The sequence below is a fragment of the Emericellopsis cladophorae genome (genome assembly GCF_022114955.1).
Source record: "Emericellopsis cladophorae strain MUM 19.33 chromosome Unknown NODE_2_length_1295279_cov_118_880017, whole genome shotgun sequence".
Taxonomy (NCBI): domain Eukaryota; kingdom Fungi; phylum Ascomycota; class Sordariomycetes; order Hypocreales; family Bionectriaceae; genus Emericellopsis; species Emericellopsis cladophorae.
The window spans coordinates 991,668-1,011,476 of record NW_026250927.1 but is presented as its reverse complement, the minus strand read 5'-3'; the positions used below and the strand labels follow the sequence as shown (position 1 = coordinate 1,011,476).

Below are 19,809 nucleotides of genomic sequence, written 5' to 3'. Positions count from 1 at the left end.
GGAAGACGAAGATCAACTGACTTTAGAGCAGGTACAGAGAGCGGTAGCTGAGCTGAGAATGGAGGGATGGTCCCGGCAGACGGACGATAGCAGATTGGACGAGGGGCCCGACGTGCGTAGTGGTAACAATCGTATGCCGATAGAGGTTCCAGGAGGACTGACTGACTGGAGCTCCGTCGCCAGGCAAGGTAGAGTAGGACGTATGTATCCTGCAAGCCCACCTAAGCAGAGGTCGCGTTACGAGGAGACAAAAGGCAGAGACACGGAGGGAGGCTCTAGGAACCGAGTTGAAGATCTCTCAAGCGGGAGTAGCGTGGGGAAAAGCACGTCGAGCTGCGTGGAGAAGGATCGAATGAGAGAACCTAGGCGGACACCCTAGATGTCGTGGCTCGAATGCGGGCCACCGAATTGTATGCAAGCTAGCCCAATGGAGGGTATGTAATCGAACCCAATGGCGCGAGGAGTGTTGTTCTTGTGGAAGCCGGCAGCGAGCGTCGACGAAGGCGAGTGAGGAGGCGGGTGGCCCGACGTTTGGCTCCGCTTACAGACAGATGTCGGACAGCAAACAACAGTCGGGCGGAACCGTCAACATTCAAACTCTTTCTCAAAAGGTGATTATAATTAGATGTTTGTGGGCGTTTGTGTCTAGTCGGACGACTATGAGACCGGGGAGGAAAATGGACTATTCCAAAGTTCCAGCCTCCAATAACCGGCTACAGCGTTGGACGCTCAGTCCTGTGGCGCCACGTCGGTGAGCATGGCATTGCGCCGGTCGCTCCAGTCGCTTCAGAGACATGCAAGGTGGGTTCCTTGGGCTTGGGCTGGTATGCTTGGTTCACCGCATTTTACCGCGTCAGAAAGGGGGCCCGCTTGTTGAACAGCTGCACTTGCAGACATACGTCTGCATGTGCATCGTGCAGTGCTTTTTGCTCGCCTGATTGGCGACTTCCTATGTCCGACAGTGGTTGGGCTGGGAATGCTACCTACCATCTCACAGATCTGGTCGCATCACAAGATCAAATAGTTGTCGAGACGTCTGGTGGCACTGAACCCCAACAATGCTGTTCATCGGCTGGCCGCATATCAATGGTTTGCCGGTCCCAGTATCGCCAATCTCTCAATGCTTGGGGATCATGAAAGCGACCCAGGTATCACACAGGACGACGTGAGCCCAGTAAAGGAGAGCAGGGGTAAGGATGATGTTGCCAGTCATCCAGGGTAAGCTCATCGGGTCGATGGACTAGGACCTGAGGATCGCGACGCTGTGGTGCTTATCGATAAGCTAAAACCGCTTGCTCAGGAAAGTCTGGAGCTCCATCGAAAGCAATGCGCCGGTTCTGCATCTTCGCCTGGACATTGCCAGCCATGCTTCCTCGCTGCCCACCGGGCACAGCAACTCTCGCCCCTTTCCTGTACCCTTCACTGTACCTGGCGCGCGTCTCTTCGCGCATCACCCATTACCGATGCTCCTCGACAACCCAAGTCATCAATGATCTTCCAGAGTCACGCCTGAACCCTGCGCCAGACGACTATGCCAACCCCAAGTTCGCCGACAAAGCTGAGCTAACGCTATATGCTGGCCGAGGTGGCAATGGGTGCGTGTCCTTTTTGAGGGAAGCTTTCATGCCCGATGGTCCACCAAACGGCGGAGATGGAGGCGCAGGCGGAAACATCTACATTCAGGCTGCCCATGGCGAGACGTCTTTGCACAAGATTGCACGAAGGCGCTTCGTCCGGGCTGGTCGGGGACGGCACGGCCAAGGAAGCGCAAGAAGTGGCACAAAGGGTGAAGACGTAATCATCACGGTACCAGTGGGAACCATTGTTCGCGAAATCGAACGGCACGACCCTTTTGCTGAGGAGGAGATGAGCTACCGGGTCTTCAGGGGCTTGGAGAAGCAGCGCAAGAGGGAGCAGCGGGAGGCTGAAGAGCAGAGGAAGAAGCTTGCCAAGGCGGCCGAAGAAGAGGAGGACGAATACGAGCGCGCCATCATGCAAGATCTGCTGGAGAAACAGGATGAAAACGAGAACGAAGATGAAGATGCCTCGCCCCAGGATCCGAGGAACCATAAGTGGTTGCTTTACCCTGGCTTGTCGAAAAGCGAAATGGCCAACGAACAGTTCCCCAAGCTGCCCAAGCGGACCAAATACCTATCCCAACCGCCGGGTCCCATCCAGCTAGACCTGACGAGACCGACTGAGCACCCTGTCTTGCTCGCGACTGGTGGCATCGGTGGCCTTGGAAACCCGCATTTCAACTCACGACAACATCCTCGACCCATGTTCGCTACCAAGGGTGACGAGGCTGTCACGATGAAGATTGAGCTCGAGCTGAAGCTCCTCGCGGATGTAGGACTTGTCGGTCTCCCCAATGCTGGCAAAAGCACTTTGCTGCGGGCTTTGACAAACAGCCGAACCCGAGTTGGCAACTGGGCCTTCACCACTCTGCAACCCAACATTGGCACGGTGGTCTTGGACAAGTATACCGGGCGCCCTTCGATACCGTCGCGAGACCGCGCCAGTACAGCCGCGGATCCTCGCACCCGATTCACCGTCGCGGATATCCCCGGCCTGATTGAAGGCGCGCATCTGGACCGTGGCTTAGGTATCGCCTTTTTACGCCACGTTGAGCGCGCTGGCGTGCTCGCCTTTGTGATCGATTTGTCTGCTGGCGACGCAGTGACAGCATTGGATGCCTTATGGCGCGAGGTCGGTCTGTATGCACAGATGCGCGAGGAAGAGGATCGCAGCCGTGAAACATCATCCCACATCGACTGGAGCATGACAGAGGACGGGTCCACTCGGCCTCTCGATGTACTGAACGCGGATCTCACTTCGCCAAACCATACGCCTGCGGCAGCTAAGCACATTGCCGGCAAGCCCTGGTTCGTGGTCGCGACCAAGGCCGACAAGCCGGAAACAAAGGACAATTATCGCCAGCTGAGCACATATCTGGACAAGATCACAAATGGGGAGGTTGGTCATCCTAGTGGTGTTGAAGGCGCCTGGACCAAGAAGTGCACGGCCATCCCTGTCAGTGCGATCAACAAGCAGGGCGTCGACCGTATCACGCATTGGACTGTAGGATTATTGGATGAGTGAGAAAGACGTAATGATGTACAATTATAGTATACTACTAGTAGATTATCACCATTAAAATTCGATCAGGCAACAAACACTACTAGTCTAATAGATAGATATCTTCCACTAACGATAGAGGTTTCATGTCGCGGGGCCTGGTAGTGTCAATCGTAGCGGGGCAGCAGTGGACACAATAGGGACTGAACTTCTCACTCCAGGGTACTGCACTGGTTGCTCACCCTTAATTGTCGCATATCGGGCGTGTACAGGCCAATGGGTACACTGCGGACAAGCCCACCTTTTTTCTCCAACATCCCGCGCGCGCCTCCAAGCGTCGCATTTTCTCTGGGAAATTTTCACTTTCCGCATCCAATTCATCATATTGCCGACCTCGCAATCATGGGTAAAAGAGGTGGCTCTCGTGTAAGTGGCCCTGCATCGTCGCATGTCCCGGTCAATTGACTAACTCGTCCTAGGGTGGCAAGCGCGGAGGTGGCCGTAACAATGGCGAACGTACCAATTCATGGAAGGAGTATCCGGCCGTCGAAAAGCAGCACAAGAACTTTCAAAAGTTCTACGACGAGCTGCTCCAGCTCCCAGAAGAGGAGAAGAACGAGTTCTGGGAGGCGCTGAGGCGCGAGCTCCCCAACAGCTTCCGTTTCTGCGGATCAAAAGGGTACGTTGAGCGCTGGCCGCGACTTTTTCTGTACTGACACAGCCCAGCCACGCGCTCGCTGTGAAGCGCTTATTAGAAACCCGCTACATTCCCCAGATCACGGGCATCGAGTTCCACGACGGTCGACCCGTCGAGCCACCGAAGCCGGTTCCGTGGTACCCCAACGACCTCGCTTGGTGGATGACCACTCCCAAGAACGTCATCCGCAAGTTTCCTCCATTCGCCGCTTTCCAGAAGTTCCTGGTGTCCGAGACGAGCGTTGGAAACATCAGCAGGCAAGAGGTTGTCAGCATGATACCTCCCATGCTCATGGACGTCCAGCCAAACCACGTTGTCCTCGACATGTGCGCCGCGCCCGGTAGCAAGGCCGCGCAATTGCTAGAGATGATCATGCGTGGCGAGGAGGCTCGTGTGCGCAAGACTTTGCGATCGTTCGCGCAGGAAGACGGCCTGGACTTGGGAGCAGAGACGCAAGAGGAGCTCGAAGCCGACCTTGAGGCCGACCCAACCGATTGTGGCCGATCGACCGGCCTTCTCATCGCCAACGACTCCGATTACAAGCGCGGCCACATGCTGGTCCATCAGTTGAAGCGTCTGTCATCGCCCAATTTACTCGTCACGAACCACGACGCCACGCAGTTCCCCTCGATCAAGATTCCGAACCGCGAGAACCCCAAGGCTGCCAATTACCTCAAGTTCGACCGCATCCTGGCCGATGTACCTTGCTCCGGCGACGGCACCCTCCGAAAGAATGTGAACCTGTGGAAGGACTGGCAGCCAGGCAGCGCGCTCGGTCTCCATCTCACGCAGATCAGGATCCTGGTTCGCGCGCTCCAGCTGTTGAAGGCGGGCGGCAAGGTCGTCTACTCAACATGCTCCATGAACCCTGTTGAGAACGAGGCTGTGGTTGCGGCCGCTATCGACCGTTGTGGCGGCGAAGCGAACGTGGAGATTGTCGATTGCAGTCAGGAGCTGCCCAACCTCAAGCGCTATCCGGGCTTCAGAGACTGGAAGATCATTGACAAGAACAGCCGCATCTGGAACTCGCACGAGGAAGTCATCAAACACGCGAACGAAATGAACGGTGGCGTGGTACCCGGCCGCGTTGTCGAGACCATGTTCCCGCCCGCCGAGGGCACACTTGGCTTTGGGCTACATCTGGAGCGCTGTATGCGTGTGTACCCTCATATGCAGGATACCGGTGGTTTCTTCATTACTGTCTTGCAGAAGAAGAACGAGTTCAAGGCCCGTAACGAGAATGAACCGTCCACTGTCGTCAAGCCAGAGGCTGCAGGTCAAGAGTCCAGCAAGAAGCAAAGCGAGCCGACAGCAACGGAGGAGTCCAAGGCCCTTGCTGCTGCTGCTGCTGCTGATGGGCCCAAGGTGGAGGCTGCTGCCGACGAAATCAAGGTCGAGGTGAAGACTAAAGACGAAGTCATGGACGACGCTGAAGGCACAAGTAATAAGAGACTCTTGGACACCGAAGAGCAAGAACAGCCTTCCAAGAAAGTCAAGACGGAGGCAGACTCGTCAGCAGCCGCGACACCAGCTGCGCAGCCCGAGAGGCCTCGCAAGGGGCCAATCGAAGAGCCTTTCAAATATCTCGAGGCTACCCACCCAGTCATTCAAAACATCAAGGAATTTTACCATCTTTCGACCCGTTTCCCCGACGACCGCTACATGGTTCGCAATGAGATGGGCGAGCCTGCGAAGGCTATCTACTACACCACTGCTCTTATGCGGGACATTTTGACTGAGAATGAGGGGCGTGGTATCAAGTTCGTTCACGGTGGCGTAAGGATGTACATGAAGCAGGATGCACCGTCCGCTGACGTGTGCCGCTGGCGGATACAGAACGAGGGCATTCCCATCCTGCAGGGTTACGTCGGCGAACCTCGTGTGGTCCACCTGCAGAATAAGGAAACACTCCGTCGCCTTTTGATTGAGATGTTCCCTAGCCTCACCAACGACGGCTGGAAGGACTTTGACGAGATCGGTGAGCGTGTGCGCGATATTGGGATGGGCTGTGCCGTCTTGCGTGTCGAACCAGACGGCAGCGATCCCGATTTCACAGAAAGGATGGCACTGCCCTTGTGGAAGAGCATCAAGAGCCTCAACCTGATGCTTCCCAAAGAAGACAGAGCGGCCATGTTGCTGCGCGTGTTCAACGATACCTCGCCACTGATCAACACGACTCTCAAGCAACAGCAGGAGAAGAAGGCGGCAGCGCAGAATGGGGAGCAGAAGAAGGAGGAGGAAGACGCGATGGTTGAGGTGAAAGCTGAGGTGAAAGCTGAGGTTGAAAATGATGCTGCGGTCAAACCAGAGGAGGCACAAACGGTGGAGGAGCAAGTTGCTAAGGAAGATCTACCTGCGCCAGATGAGACTCCTGTGGCACCGGAGCCTGTTGAAGAGGCCTCATGAAGATTTTTTACAATTGTAGAGCCATCACATGAAATAGCATGACTTTGGATGATGAACACAATGTTCGTTTCAACATCCGTGGCGACAGGACATACCAGGTATTCATACAGGTACGAATTGGCCAACGTAAGCTATCCAAGAAAGACGCCAAACGATTCGAATACCAGGCAGTATCAAAGGAAACCCATGGGCATCGCTGACTTCCTTGACAAAGATGACCCGCACTTGCGTAAAATCCCAAGTGCATCGGCGCGCGCCATGAGACCATGTGCGTCACTGTTTGGACGTGGATCAGCATTGCATTGAGGAAAACCGGGTCCAGCCAAAGTTCTCGATAATTGTTGACGTCTACGCATCGATTCTACGCCGTCGACTATCTGCTAGTACCTAATTTTCATCCTAGAACGCCCAGCTTCCGGTCTAGACTTCAAGTCTGCCTCGCGCGCAATCTTTTCTTGCCACCGGACGCGACGACGCGACGAGCCTTTAAGACACCTGCTGCGCCCACTTCCCGACGTCTCTTGCATGAGCAGCTTGGTCGACGCCACGACAGCCTCCCCAAGGTACTACCTACCTACCTGCTCTCCTGCTGAGCTACGGCGCGGCGCGAGATTGTGCAGCTCTGCGCTGTCTCAATTGACGAGATGCGTCTCTATCTCCTCCCCATATCGACGCGGCGGACGCTGCTCTACGCCCAACGACTCAACATCAATACCTCAACAGCCCAAAAGTCGTACCTCGACAAGGCTGTCAACTACGCAGCCAAGACATGGGCGGCTTGGGAACAGAAAGACTCTGGCTGGCAGCGCAAGGTGGTTGACTACGGCAACCAGGCCCTGCGACGGATACCGTATGAAGAATGGGGCTTGAAGAGCGTCCCGCCATTGTCGGCGAGGCGACAAGCGGAGGAGATTCGCGGCCAGGAGAAGATCCAGCTCGTTTTCCCTGCAAGCGCATTGCCCGTGCACAAAGTGCAGGGCGTGATCCAAACGTTGGCGACAGAGAGGGATGGGCTGCACAGGAAAAGGCTGTTGTACTGCATCGTCGGCATGCCGTTGACAATACCCATCGGCATATTACCAGTGTGAGTCCAGCATCAAAAAGAAGATGGCGAAGCTTTCCATGTTCGCAGCTAACCATGGGTCAGGATACCCAATTTGCCCTTCTTTTACCTGGTGTATCGCGCCTGGTCGCATTGGAGAGCAATATTGGGGGGGAAGCACGTCAAGTGGCTCATCGACAAGCAGCTCCTGCAGACCGCGCCCTCCAGCGCATTGGATACACTGTACAGCGGTTCGTCTCATCTATATGACGCAAAGAGAGAGACCATGCTTCTACGGCAAGACCAGGTCAAGCAGTTCACGGAGACACTAGGCATACCAGCCCTGACCGTTGAGCTCGAGCGCGCCATATGGCAAGTCGAGACGGACATTAGGAAGAAAGACGAAGAAGAATCAAAAGCTCAAGCAGCAACGCGGATAGAGGAGGTGAAAGAAGACAAGAACAAGGATCAGTGAGTTGGCTGATACCGTGTACCACCATCAGGCATAGACGGGACGCTGGCGTTTATTCATGTACGAGTACATAGGTTCATGTTTCTTCCCCTGCTTCGCCTTCATGTATCCACGACAATGTAATCACACAAATTTCTCTCATTCTACCACCACGAGCTTTTGGCAATATTGACCTTCTCTGGCAGCATCTTCCTCCAGAAATGCAGCGACCTAAACAGCCGCACCGGCCAGAGGAGCCTCACGTAGGCAAGGGCGTACACGGCAATGGACGGGGTTCCCGCTTCACCGGATCGCCAGGTATGACATTCTGATCCTGCCGTCTCTGTGCCGCTCGCCAGTTGAGGAGAATGCGAAACTCGATGTCCTGGAACCTTATGCCGCGTTAGCCAGCCATGTCCACCTGTCCGTCTCGGGATGCGGTCATCAAGGGGTAACAACCACGCGTGCGGCCTTGAGCGCGTCAACAGTGACCTGCTCGTACTGGCACACTTGACGATATATAATCTCTGATTTCCACGCTTCTGCTGCCTTGCGGCGCAAAAGCTTCTCGCATGGACTAAGTGATGTACGCCCGCGCTGGGGTATGGCTTTCCGACGGCGTGCGCAGGCATGTGGGTTGAGAGGCGAGGACTCCATTGGTGTGTAAACTTCGTAGGCTGCTATTAAAGTCATTGTGTGAGAACTGTGCGTGGCAATAATTCTTGAAATGGAAAGGACAACTCGTTGCAGGAGCTTGGGGTTCCTCGCCTCAAGTACGCGTGTCTGCTCGCGCTGGAATGCTTCGCGTCGCGCGCCCCTAAAGTCAACATCACGACGAGGCCCCAGCCACATGTCTCATCTCAGAGCAAAAAAAATTCATTAAAGTATTATAGGTCGTAGCGAGTGAGAGCCGTCTCCAACGTCTACCCTGATTAGTTCATACCCGAATTCGAAGTGCTTACTTTCCTCTGCGCTTGTTTCATCAGCGCTTCCTATTGCACGATGAAAGTGGCTTCCATAAAGACCTGGCCCTCTTCCTCAATCGTCTCGTCCCCGATCTTGAGCTTGAGCGTCATCTTTGGCGTGTATTGGTAGATGTAGGGCTTGGTACCAGCGGCGCTAGCGACGATGGTCTTGACGAACCCAGGGACCTCGGCCATGACATCAACACGGTCTGTACGGTCTCCGATAGGGCCCTCAATCACACCTTCGACGGCCTTGCCTTCCTTGTTCTTTCCGTTCCACGTGAACCGCACACCTTTAGGCTCGGGCCAGTCGTTGTCCGTGTCTTCTTTCACGGCGGTGTGAGTAGCCTTGTTCAGGCAGCCCGCGGCGATGATCTCGCCATCCTTGACAATGCCACCAACATTGACTGTCGTGTTTCCATATGACTCGGGCGTCGTAAACTCCATCATGATGGCCGAGTACTTGGGTCCCTGGAAATTGACAAAGTTCCACTTGGCGGCAGCATGGTGAGGCTTCATACCCTGTATGGCATACGAGTACATGGCTTGACCCTTGAAATCAATAGGGCCTTCTTTGGTGGTGATGGTACCCTCGGCAGTGCAGCGAGGCCAGAATGCATGACGCATGGTGCCCCATGGGTTCTGGAGATCGGTGCCGAACAAGGTTTGGCCAGTCTTGCCGCCTTGGAAGCCCGGAGACGCCTTGGTGACCTTGAGGTTGACAATCGCACGTTCGTCGTTGGCGCTCTTGATTGTGTAAGAGTTACCGTCGGCCGAAAATTCGAGGGCACAGTTCTCGGCGAAGAAGGACGCCTTGTCCTCGCTGAATTCGATGTTGTTGAGGGGTGTCGAGCACCACAGATGCTCCTTGGTAGGGTCTTTTGAGAAGACCTTGCAGTTGAACTGGGCTGTCACACGAACGCCCCTTTTGGTTTCGGTTAGCTATGACTGTAGTATATTGTTCTGGGATTCGCACATGACGTTGCTGTAGATGACCTGGGCCATGCCCATTTGGCCACTTTCGGCAACGAAGTAAAAGGTCTCGGTCTCGACGTTGGTCGTTTCCAAGACCTGCCACTTGAGATCATCGCGCGTGAGTTCGGTGTAAGTACTTCTGTCAACCTCATCGCCGACAGGGCGGACGGCAGATGGTCCGTAGATGGGTTCTGCGGTGCCGGCCACATTGGCCAGCCTTTGCTTGTTAGCCTTCGTGACCAGTTGTAGTGGCGACGGCATCCTACTGTTGCTTTGCCCAGTTGAACATATTGTTGGATGGTAGGTCTGTAGTCGGATGTAGGCGCGTCTAATCCAGCGATCAGTTTGGTATACAATGTTGCAAAGTCCAAGTGGGAAACGGACTCAAGCTTGGCCTGTAGGGCACTTCACCGCCGCTATGGAGGGGCTGCGAATCGTGCCTGCCGGTCAGAATGACGCCGCTATGTGGCTGGTGGTGGGGCGCGTACCTTAGGCACATGGGAGCGACGGAAGGCGGGAACTATCCGGGATTCGTCGTCCAGACTGCAGGGCACGTAGGTATTCAAGCCTCGAGCTCTAATCCTGCTTCGAGCTGCTAATCAGAACAATAAATTAGTACGCAAGTACAAAAATCTTCATGGGCGACTTCTTTAGAGGCTTACCATGGGTCGTGATGCAGCGCTCATGTGTGGGGCTGTTCTTACAGAGCTGACAAGGTTAGCAAGAATCCAGTTCTAAAAAAAATTACAAATAGCCGCGCCGTCAAAGGTGACTGGTATCTTCTTGATGAGAATCAGCTGTAAGACTTGATGAGATTTTCTACAGTATAGTTTTTTCTCTCTCTCTTTCATCGCGACTGTGTATTATAACCAGTCGCTCTTGTTGTTCCGAGGCATATTGTGGCTCAAGTGTGGCTTATGTCAGCCTTCAGCCACGTCCGTACTTGGACATGATGCAAGTGCAACCAAATAGCTCTCAAGAATGAATGTGGAAAATAATGACCCTACGGTCATCACAGATCATAGAGCAGCCTACATATTTCTCGGGCAGTTTATCGGTAAGTGGGAAAAGCCTTTGGAGTTGCGTGAGGTACTGACGGCCAGCCCAGTCGGCCCCGGAAACAGCGCGCCAATCTTAAGGTCTTCTACGCAGTGCAAGTTGCCCTCAAAACAAATCTTTTCCCTCCTACCATCCGCAAACTTCTCAACCAATTCAATTGATCACGGCAACCAGCAACACGACAGTGCCTCCTCTGCGCACTATTCAACTCTACTGCAACACGATCTGCCTGCGAGAACTTGGTTCGACGCGCCTTGCCGCGACTCCTTTGTCATTCTAATCGTCTGTTATCGATAACCCAATCGTCAAATTCACGGACGCGCCTCGTCGCATCGCTTCGTCGCCGACATGGAAGACGTCGCGCCCGAATTGCAACCGCAACAGATCGACTCCAAGCTGCGACGCAATTCGTCATCAGCTGCCGCCGATGCTGTCTCGCAGTTGCTCGGAATGACCGGTGGCCTTCCCGATGCCAACGGGAGTGATGACCCAGCACAAGATCACGGGTAGGTCTAGAACCCACCCGCCCTATGCGATGCGATGCGCCTAGGACACTCGCGAGACCGCAAATTACTGACATTCATCAGCAGCTCGATACATACCTCGAATAACCAGCCCGACGCGCAGCATCAGCAACAAGCACCGCAAGCGCAACACGCACCACCGCCTCCGCCTCCGCCTCAGCACCCAGTGTCCTACAATGGCGCAACACCCGCAGCGACGGCAGGCGGCGGGAGCAGTGGCCTCGTAAGTTCATCTCCTTTCTTATCGCAGGGATCAGATCTTTACCCGCATCTGGCCGGAAGTATCGCCATGAAAGTTCTTATCAATTGCTCGATGGTTTGCATCACGTGCATTATCGCACGCCAGCCCACCTTCCCAATCACTCTGACGCATCCCACTCCACCACCTTATCAAGGCCCGCCACTGCGATCCGGCCTTGACATCCCCACGTCGGCCTGTCTTATCAGTGCTCCGATAGTATTTATCAGTTCATGCGCGCCAGTTGCGCCGCAGTCCGCCGCATGCTTGCGCAACTTGAGAGAAGATGGCTCCTAACGTATCGTCACAGCCTACATGTCAGAATTGTAGTACATCTACGACCCCGTTATGGCGTCGCGACGAGTACGGCAATGTACTCTGCAATGCTTGCGGGCTGTTCCTGAAGCTACATGGTCGGCCGAGGCCGATATCCTTAAAAACGGATGTTATCAAGAGTCGCAATCGACTTAAGGGCACGCGTAGCGATGCGCACGGCAAGAAAAAGGTGCGTGATATCTTGCGCGACTTGCGCCAATGCAACAAACTTGGGGGACCACATTGCTAACGCTACTTAGGCGACGCATCAAAGTAACGCTGCTCCGCGATCTGCGAATCTCCACGGAGATGGCCCCAATGGATCCCCCATTTCTCGAACCGACACGCCGTCCATGTATAACAATCCCCTGCCATCGTTCATGATGGACGATCCTTACTCCTCAAACTTTGCGCAAACTGGCGACGGGTCTGGATCGCCCATGAACGGCGACACGCCACAGACGCACGAGCAGCTCATCGCAGCCAACTCCAGCCTCAAAACCCGTGTACGCGAGCTCGAACTCATCAATGAACTCTTCAGGGGGCGATTAAGTCAACTGGAGCAACAGGAAGCTGCCGCACGTAGGGGTCATGAGGTAGCAGACTCGGAGCAGACGGGACTACGGACGCAACTGGAAGAGAGCCGAGGAAGCGAAGCGCAACTGCTCGCCCAGTTGGAAGAGACACACCGGCGGGAGAACAGCCTGAAGAGACGGTTGGACGAGCTGGAACTGGAGCTGAAGGCTGCTACGGCAACGAAGACCGCTCGAGACGCTGAGCATGCCCTTGAAAGCCAGCATGACGAGTCTGAGCGACCGTCCAAAAAAGTGCGAACCGCCAGCCCTGCGAGGGGCAACGAGTCTAGTACAGAAGAGGTCACGGTGTCGCTGCCCGCAGAGGAAGAGACTGGCCAGGCCCCCGAGCCGACCATGATGGTTGACACCGATGCATAGGGCACTTGGAGTGTCGCTGACCGATATACCTTGTCATTGAGGAAGAGACCAACTGGTGGTAATAGGAAAAGTAATACAGCATGAATTGGCCTGGCCATGAATCCCGCAAGGGCAGCTTGAACCCCATGGGAGGAATGAGTTCCACAAAATCGCATGCGTTTTTGCGCTTCCACTCCTGGTGATGTCTGCATCGACCCCTTGTGGTCAGATGGTAAGCTACCCGCAGTCACAGCGCGAGTTGGCTGTGGTCTTGCATAGTGCACTTTCGTAGGTCTATATATAGAAACATCCGCCTTAATCATTGATTGGACTTGTTTTGGATCACTTTTGCAATTGTGAGAGCAAAACTTACTTTGCGATGCCTGAGTCATCTGCTATGTTGTTCCTTCACTTCACTTGGGCTATCACATTCTCCCTCACCTCTTGTGACCGCCATCTCAGAACCTCAATGCAAACAAACCCCCCTGCACGTAGTCCCGACTTTCTCATACGCTACTTACTACTGATTGAATTCGCTCGACGCTACAAGTTCTGAATCGCTCGCCCACGCCTCTCTACCTTACGACGAGTTGGGTAAACGTGGATCCGCATTCCTCCGGAGGACGTCGTACGCTCTGATCGGCCCACACGAGCAGTATGGCTCGCACGCTGCCTTCTGAAGTTGGACGTGGTGGCCCAGGAAGCGCTCGTCATGCCGTTGGGGGCAAGACCATTCAGGGTCGGGGTGTAGCCCTACCAAAGCGTCATCGGTATGTGCCTTCGTTTAAGCTTGCTGTACTCGCATATTGACTGTTTCTCGCAGTAGGATTCTCAAAGATTCGATAAAGGGTATCAGTACGTGCTCATTGATAACTTTGGCCTTGTTCATTACGCCCGCTCATTCATTATTCCAGCTAAACCTGCCATCCGGTGCGTCTCGTCAGCTCAGCGCGCAGTCGAGAACTTTTAACTAATTTATTCCTAGTCGCATGGCCCGCAGGGGGGGAGTAAAAAGGATTTCTGGCATGATCTATGAAGAAGTTCGGAAAGCCCTTAAAGTCTACCTTGAGGATGTACGTGTTGACCCTCCAGGCAGGCCCTCGTGTCTAGCAACGTGGACTAAAGGTTATAGGTCCTAAGAGACTGTGTTACATACGTCGATCACGCGAAAAGACAAACTGTCACCGTTACAGATGTAAGTTCGCCTCGCGATTCAATACCAGCGCAGTGTACTAAGAGATGGCTACGCTAGGTGATTTACGCCGTCAAACGACGCGGTCGACCAATTTATGGCTTCGACCCCGAGACCAACAAGTCTACCAAGGTCGGAGCCACGCGCTTCACTTGACGATGGGAACTAGCGCTGGCGATGCTGCTGGCCTATGTGCGAAATGATTTGTTAGCGCTTGCCTTGTTGAGCATTTGACGACCTGGTTTTGTATCATTGCGAATGAACGACGTTTTGTGACTTGCATTTCCTCAGGAGGAGACACAGGGACAGAGGTTGGCCAATTGAGGATCTGTTTGTTTCATAAATTTGCTCTTCGTCACTGTGGATTTGCGGCAATGTCGTTAAAAATTGTCATAACTTATCAAGACTCGCTAGGGGGTATCTCTAGGAAATTCTCCAGGCACACATGTGCACATTCTGTCCTCCATCTAGCCTTCTTCTTTCCTCACAAATTAATCATCTTTTCCTCTTGCAAATATCCCATTCCGCGAGCGCCTCTTCCAGTGCCCTTGCTGCCCGCACCTCATCCTTCCTGAACCCTCCATTAAACACACGCGGCATGACCATGAGGCTGTTGGCGTGCTCCTGGGCGAAGCCAACTTCAGCATCCCGTCCGCACTTCTCCTTTGTGAAGCGCACGGCCTCGAAAAGCAGGTCTTTGCCCACTCCTGTGCCGCGGTATTTGAGATCCGTTGTCCAGGCGCGGATGATACCACGTCCACCCTTCAACGTCACAGAGCCGGACTTTTTGCGTCGGCCATTGTTGGAGGGGAAGGTGTAGCAGGGCTGTAGACGCAAGACCAGCGCCCCGACAAGCGTATCTTCGCACTTTGCCCCAAAGACAATGTCCTCTGCGCTTGTTTCAGGGTTGCGAAGCCAGTCATACCGCAAATTCTCGGCCTGCGTTACGTAGCGGGACGACATCCACCTCACAGCCATGAAGTAGGACATGATGATGCCACAAGATAAGACCAAACCCAAGCCAACATCCTTTCCGGTGATCTGGTATGCTACAGCTGCCGTGAGGCTCATTCCAGCCAGCGACAGAGGGTGTTTGATGGCGTTCTTTGCGGCGTGCTGCTGCATCTGCGCCACGCTGTCGGCCACGAGCTTCAACCCCTCCGCCTTTTCCACGGCTGTGTCGAGCGGTTCCAGAGACAATGGCGGGATATCATCATCAGGCGTCAGGGGTGGGTTGACGGCCAAAGGTGAGGGAGACGTGGGTTGGAAGCTCAGACTGGGTTGCATCGGGACAGCAGCGTCGAGGATGGGCGTGTTGGCGCATGAGGACATTGCCGAGGGGGACAGGACAAGGTTGGCGCGCAAGAAGGTGAAGAAGGCTGGCGGTGATTTGTTAGCCATGTCTGTGAGGTGACGACGCTGGACGTCGTGATGGGGAAGGGATGTGCATGTCGGTAGTTCAGCGTTGGCGGGGCTTTTTTTTTTGGAGGGGCAGCAGCAGCAGCCAAGGCAGGCAGCAAGGGTCCACCAAGGGAGGAGCATGATGGACAGTGATGGATCATGTCCCCTGGCTTGAACTGCGTGTGCGAGGACGAAATGACGAAATGGACAAGATTTCCGTAGGCCAATTTCTCGCGATAGCTCTGCCAAGCCGACCACATGCTTTGGAGGGAGAAAGGATGTTTTAGAAACATGAACGGAGTCAGCCCAACTCACCTGTACTGGTCTTCAACCCTGGTACGGCGTTGATGGTGTCAGAAAAGGTGTTGACATGGCAGGCGCTGAGATCCAGCTCGCGAACACCGACATGGAGGTTGTGCGCGTCGAAGTCCATGACAGGCAAGTTATCCAATTGTTCTCCGTGTGGGTGGTAGGTTGCTCTATTAGGCTGAAGGTGGGATAGTGTGGTCGACCAGCGACACCACACAAAAGCGAAGAAGGTATAAGGTATTATGCAAAGAGAATCGAAGACGAGCAAGTCGTGCAATGTACTTTCAGAGGAAAGTAAAAGAGGTTGAGCACAACGGGGGGGAGGGAGGAGAAAGGATCCCAAGTGGAGGACAAGAAGGCTTTTTTTTCCCCTGCAAGTCGTGCCAATGGCGGGATCTGCCTCCAAGTCGTTCGTCCTCGAGCCAACAAACCCAACGCGAAACCTGAGACGCTTCAGCTCCAGTGATCGCCGGGGCTCGATGCAGCCTTCGGGGGCCAGTGCAAAGCTGCGGAGCCGCTTGAGACAGACAGGCGCACAGCAACGATGGATGTTAAAATAGTAACGTGCTCGTTTGCTGTTGCAGCCAACAGGTTTTGTTGGTCAACGCAACAAGTTTAAGACTGGCAAACAAGGAGAAGAAACAGCGCCTGCCACAACGAGGCCGGAGACGAAGACTTTGCAATCTCTTAATATGCTCTTCTGGTCACGAGTGGCGTGCATACCATTGGACAGTGATGAAGGTAGAGATACCCAGCCGTGGTCTTGAGACGCTCTCGTGATGGGTGACCAACTGCAAGCCGGCCGCCACCACCAGAACTGACCTTGTCTTCTTGGCGAGATGCAGCATGTGTGTGTCATTCGCCGCCAATGGTAGCCAAGGACCCAGCATTCCGGACCCCATCACCATCACGATAACGACTATTAGCTTGAGGCTTCGAGGTTGTGTGCTGGTAGCCGCGAATCCGAGCACTTGCATCGCGTCACGCGCTTATTATTCCAGTGCAATTAAAATTCTTCACCTACTTTTCGCTTGGCTGCCTACGTATTGGCCATCCCTAGATAGTGAGTGCTAGCTAACAAGATCGCGCAAGGACTTTGCATCATTGCAACCGAGCCTGGTACATGACGAACGACGGGAGGTGGGATCGGCAATGTAAGGAGTCTGTTGAAGGGGCACCTGCGTACAAGTTTACGACGACTCGCGACGCGGCCAGGGGCGTTTCTTCCCCTCAAGCCAGACTCTAGACCCTCTTCATGTCTCTGGTCTGGTTCAGGGACTCCCGCCGGGCGGACACTGGAGTCTGGCACTATTGAATGTGGAACAAGAGTCAAGCGCCATCCACCGTTTGAACTCCACGTTCGACCAACAACACAAATGTCTGGGCTCTCCCCATCCGGCTGCACAAAGAACAGGCTCTCGACACATGCACGCAATGGCCAGCCGCTTCTCACTGCGCCTCGGGCGTGCATTGTGAATGCTCAACCGATAACAGTTCGGTTGGTGAGAATCAGAATGATTGGAAGTCTGAGCCGCTCCAGTCCTCCATGTCACCTGCAGGTTGCAGTGCTTGTATGACTGTCACGTCTCTGAAACGGCGGCTCGCGACCCCCTCAGAGATTATTGGCGTCAAACTCCCCCAGCTGTCCAAACTGAGAAGGAAGCGAAGTCGCCTACCATGTCCAAGCGGACGCTGCCGCAATTCTCAAACACGCGATAGCGCCTCGTCTCAGATCGCATCAGAGTTCATCAGCATCCAAAGTATCTTGCAAAACTGCAGAAGCGTAACATTGTGATGCCGAGGAAAACATTGCCCCCTTGGCGCTATTGGGAATGGGCTGCCTATGCCGCGGGGTCACTGGCCTGCCACATGGAGAAATGCTACGCCATTATCGCAATCTCGTCAATTCTCGCCATGATTCAATGTCTTGGCTGGTTATCAATGATGTCGTCGACGCCGCTCTTGATAGCAACGGGCATTCATTTAACTGGAGGAAGATGATCAGCTCTGCTGCATCCGACTCGCAATCCTTCCAAGTCTGACGGCTCACGCGACATCGAGCCGTGGCACAACAGAGTGATGCCTCACAACCCTACCAGCGCCTGCGTCTTCTGGGACCCCCTCGCCCAAGCATTATGACAAAGTCGACATGACGTTCAGACTCGAGATGCAGCGAATGGTCACTTGTCCCACATCCCCAATTGGGGGGACCTACTGCTACGTGTAGTAAGCCAAGGCGTGGGGACCTCAAGTGACCGCAAGCCACACTAGCGCAGACTTCCCCAACGGCAACAAGCACCGTTTGCTGGCTGGCGTGAAGGCGAGCCTAGAAAGCGAGTCATGGTGTTTCTGGTCTCGTGGTTAATGAGCGAGTGACGTGAAGGTGAATATCGTGGCCATACAACTGATTCGAAAGATTATCCATCGGCCAATCGTTCTCAGTATGCTATGAGCATGTCAATGCGAACACCATCAACCATGGCAATATTGGTATGGCAAAATGACAACCGCCTTATACTGCACTGATGCTTGTTCGTTGCAATGAGTTGAGTTGCGAAAAGAACCGACACCCCTCAATCACCACCTACTCAAGACCGATAAAGGGCCCGACTTTCCGAAACATGCGCTTGAGCTTGATGAACTCTTTAGTGCTTTCAGTTCAGATCGCAACTGATGAGAATGCGTTTACACTGAACCAAGTCACTGAGTCGTTACTAGATGGCCTAGGGTTGGCAGATACAGATTTGGGGGATGTTTTGAGCCAGCCTACCCTACATGTGCGCCTGGCAGGCCAAACTCCGAGTTATCCTACAGTGTACGGAGTATAGCGCCGGGTAAGCCAGCTCGCTTGTCAATCGAGCCCAAGGCGCATCCTGGTTCCTGCACCTCCAACATGTGACGTCGGTCGCCGGGTGTCAATGCCCGGCCTCCTCGCGGGCATACGAGTCACGACATTGAACTGGTGGTCAGCGTTAACGACCATGGCGAGATGAACCTCAGTTCTTCCTCTGTCCAAACTCCACACCCACATTGTTCTCCGATCCAGCCCAGACTTGGCAATCCGAAAGCGCTTCATCACAGCGCTTCATCACCTGTGAAGCAGCTTCACTCCCATCACAACCCCTCACCATGAAAGTCACAGCAGTACGTTGACAGACGATCACTCTCTCTTCTTTCCACGCTGACCAACCACCACCAAAAGCTCTGGGTCTACCCCGTCAAGGGACTCCGTGCCATCCCACTCACATCAGCAACCCTCACCCCGCAGGGCATAGCCCATGACCGCACGTTTGTGCTCTGCCGCCGCAAGGAAGACGGCTCGCTCGACAAGCTCCAGCTCGCAGGACATCCCGAGTGCGCCCTCTTTGGACAGGAGATTGTCGACGGGACGATCCGCGTCCGCTACCATGCGCCAGAGACGCCCATCGTCCCCCGCAGTCCGCTGCACGACGAGACGCTGGCGATCCCGCTGACGCCTGACACGGCGGGTCTGGACATGGAGGATGTGAATGTGCACATGAGCATGGTGCGCGCGTACAAGATGGGATCCAAGTACGATGAGTGGTTCACCGCCTGCTTCGGCTTCGACACGGTGCTGCTCTACATTGGCGACCAGAAACGGCCCATCCTGGGCACCTTTTCGCCCAAAGCCGCTAAGCCGCAGAAGGGATGGCTGTCGTCGGTCACGAGCTATGTCACCGGGTCCAATCGAGAAGAAGAAAAAGAAGGAGAAGACTGGCTCACCTTTACTGACTGCGCGCCGTACCTCATCGCCACCGAAGCATCCCTCCGGAACGTCAGGACGCGCCTAGAGTCTGGCGAGGTGGACATGGTCAAGTTCCGGCCCAACATTGTCGTCGACGGGGAGACGCAGTGGGACGAGGACTACTGGTCGGAGCTCAGTCTGAACGGCGGCGCTGGGTTCACGCTGTCCAAGCTCTGCGGACGCTGCACGTCTGTCAACGTGGACTATGACACAGGCCGCCCTGCCGCAGGCGAGTCGGGGACCGTTCTCAAGAAGCTCATGGCTGATCGTCGCGTGGATGAGGGGCACAAGTACTCGCCTGTTTTTGGGCGGTATGCGTTTCTGACCGATGGCGTGCACTCAAGCAGCATCTCCCTGGGTGATGAGGTCGGTGTCACAAAGAGGAGCGAGCAGAGACCTGTGTGGGATTGGCCGATGAAAGATCCTGCGGCGGCCCGCTTCTACGAGCAACGTGTTTAG

General features: G+C 54.6%; 7 protein-coding genes across 7 annotated transcripts; 5 read left to right on the top strand and 2 right to left on the bottom strand.

Annotated features, from left to right (window-relative positions):
• Positions 1–1,365: 1,365 nt before the first annotated feature.
• On the top strand, positions 1,366–3,102 carry J7T54_007070 (GTP-binding; the record flags this gene model as incomplete). Its single annotated transcript, XM_051510456.1, has 1 exon — positions 1,366–3,102. The coding sequence occupies one exon, from the start codon at positions 1,366–1,368 to the stop codon at positions 3,100–3,102; it is 1,737 nt and encodes a 578-aa protein (XP_051366284.1).
• Positions 3,103–3,480: 378 nt separating this feature from the next.
• Positions 3,481–6,181, top strand: J7T54_007069 (uncharacterized protein; the record flags this gene model as incomplete). Its single annotated transcript, XM_051510445.1, has 3 exons — positions 3,481–3,504; positions 3,558–3,757; positions 3,805–6,181. 3 exons carry the CDS (start codon positions 3,481–3,483, stop codon positions 6,179–6,181), a joined length of 2,601 nt encoding a protein of 866 aa, XP_051366283.1.
• Positions 6,182–6,825: 644 nt separating this feature from the next.
• On the top strand, positions 6,826–7,941 carry J7T54_007068 (uncharacterized protein; the record flags this gene model as incomplete). Its single annotated transcript, XM_051510434.1, has 4 exons — positions 6,826–7,265; positions 7,329–7,474; positions 7,526–7,694; positions 7,881–7,941. The coding sequence occupies 4 exons, from the start codon at positions 6,826–6,828 to the stop codon at positions 7,939–7,941; spliced, it is 816 nt and encodes a 271-aa protein (XP_051366282.1).
• A 725-nt stretch (positions 7,942–8,666) lies between these two features.
• Positions 8,667–9,875, bottom strand: J7T54_007067 (Survival factor-like protein; the record flags this gene model as incomplete). Its single annotated transcript, XM_051510423.1, has 2 exons — positions 8,667–9,564; positions 9,616–9,875. 2 exons carry the CDS (start codon positions 9,873–9,875, stop codon positions 8,667–8,669), a joined length of 1,158 nt encoding a protein of 385 aa, XP_051366281.1.
• A 1,146-nt stretch (positions 9,876–11,021) lies between these two features.
• On the top strand, positions 11,022–12,703 carry J7T54_007066 (uncharacterized protein; the record flags this gene model as incomplete). The annotated part of the gene is made up of 3 exons (XM_051510412.1): positions 11,022–11,179; positions 11,264–11,420; positions 12,011–12,703. The coding sequence occupies 3 exons, from the start codon at positions 11,022–11,024 to the stop codon at positions 12,701–12,703; spliced, it is 1,008 nt and encodes a 335-aa protein (XP_051366280.1).
• Positions 12,704–14,369: 1,666 nt separating this feature from the next.
• On the bottom strand, positions 14,370–15,708 carry J7T54_007065 (uncharacterized protein; the record flags this gene model as incomplete). Its single annotated transcript, XM_051510401.1, has 2 exons — positions 14,370–15,253; positions 15,591–15,708. 2 exons carry the CDS (start codon positions 15,706–15,708, stop codon positions 14,370–14,372), a joined length of 1,002 nt encoding a protein of 333 aa, XP_051366279.1.
• Positions 15,709–18,713: 3,005 nt separating this feature from the next.
• Positions 18,714–19,809, top strand: J7T54_007064 (Mitochondrial amidoxime-reducing component-like protein; the record flags this gene model as incomplete). Its single annotated transcript, XM_051510390.1, has 2 exons — positions 18,714–18,728; positions 18,787–19,809. 2 exons carry the CDS (start codon positions 18,714–18,716, stop codon positions 19,807–19,809), a joined length of 1,038 nt encoding a protein of 345 aa, XP_051366278.1.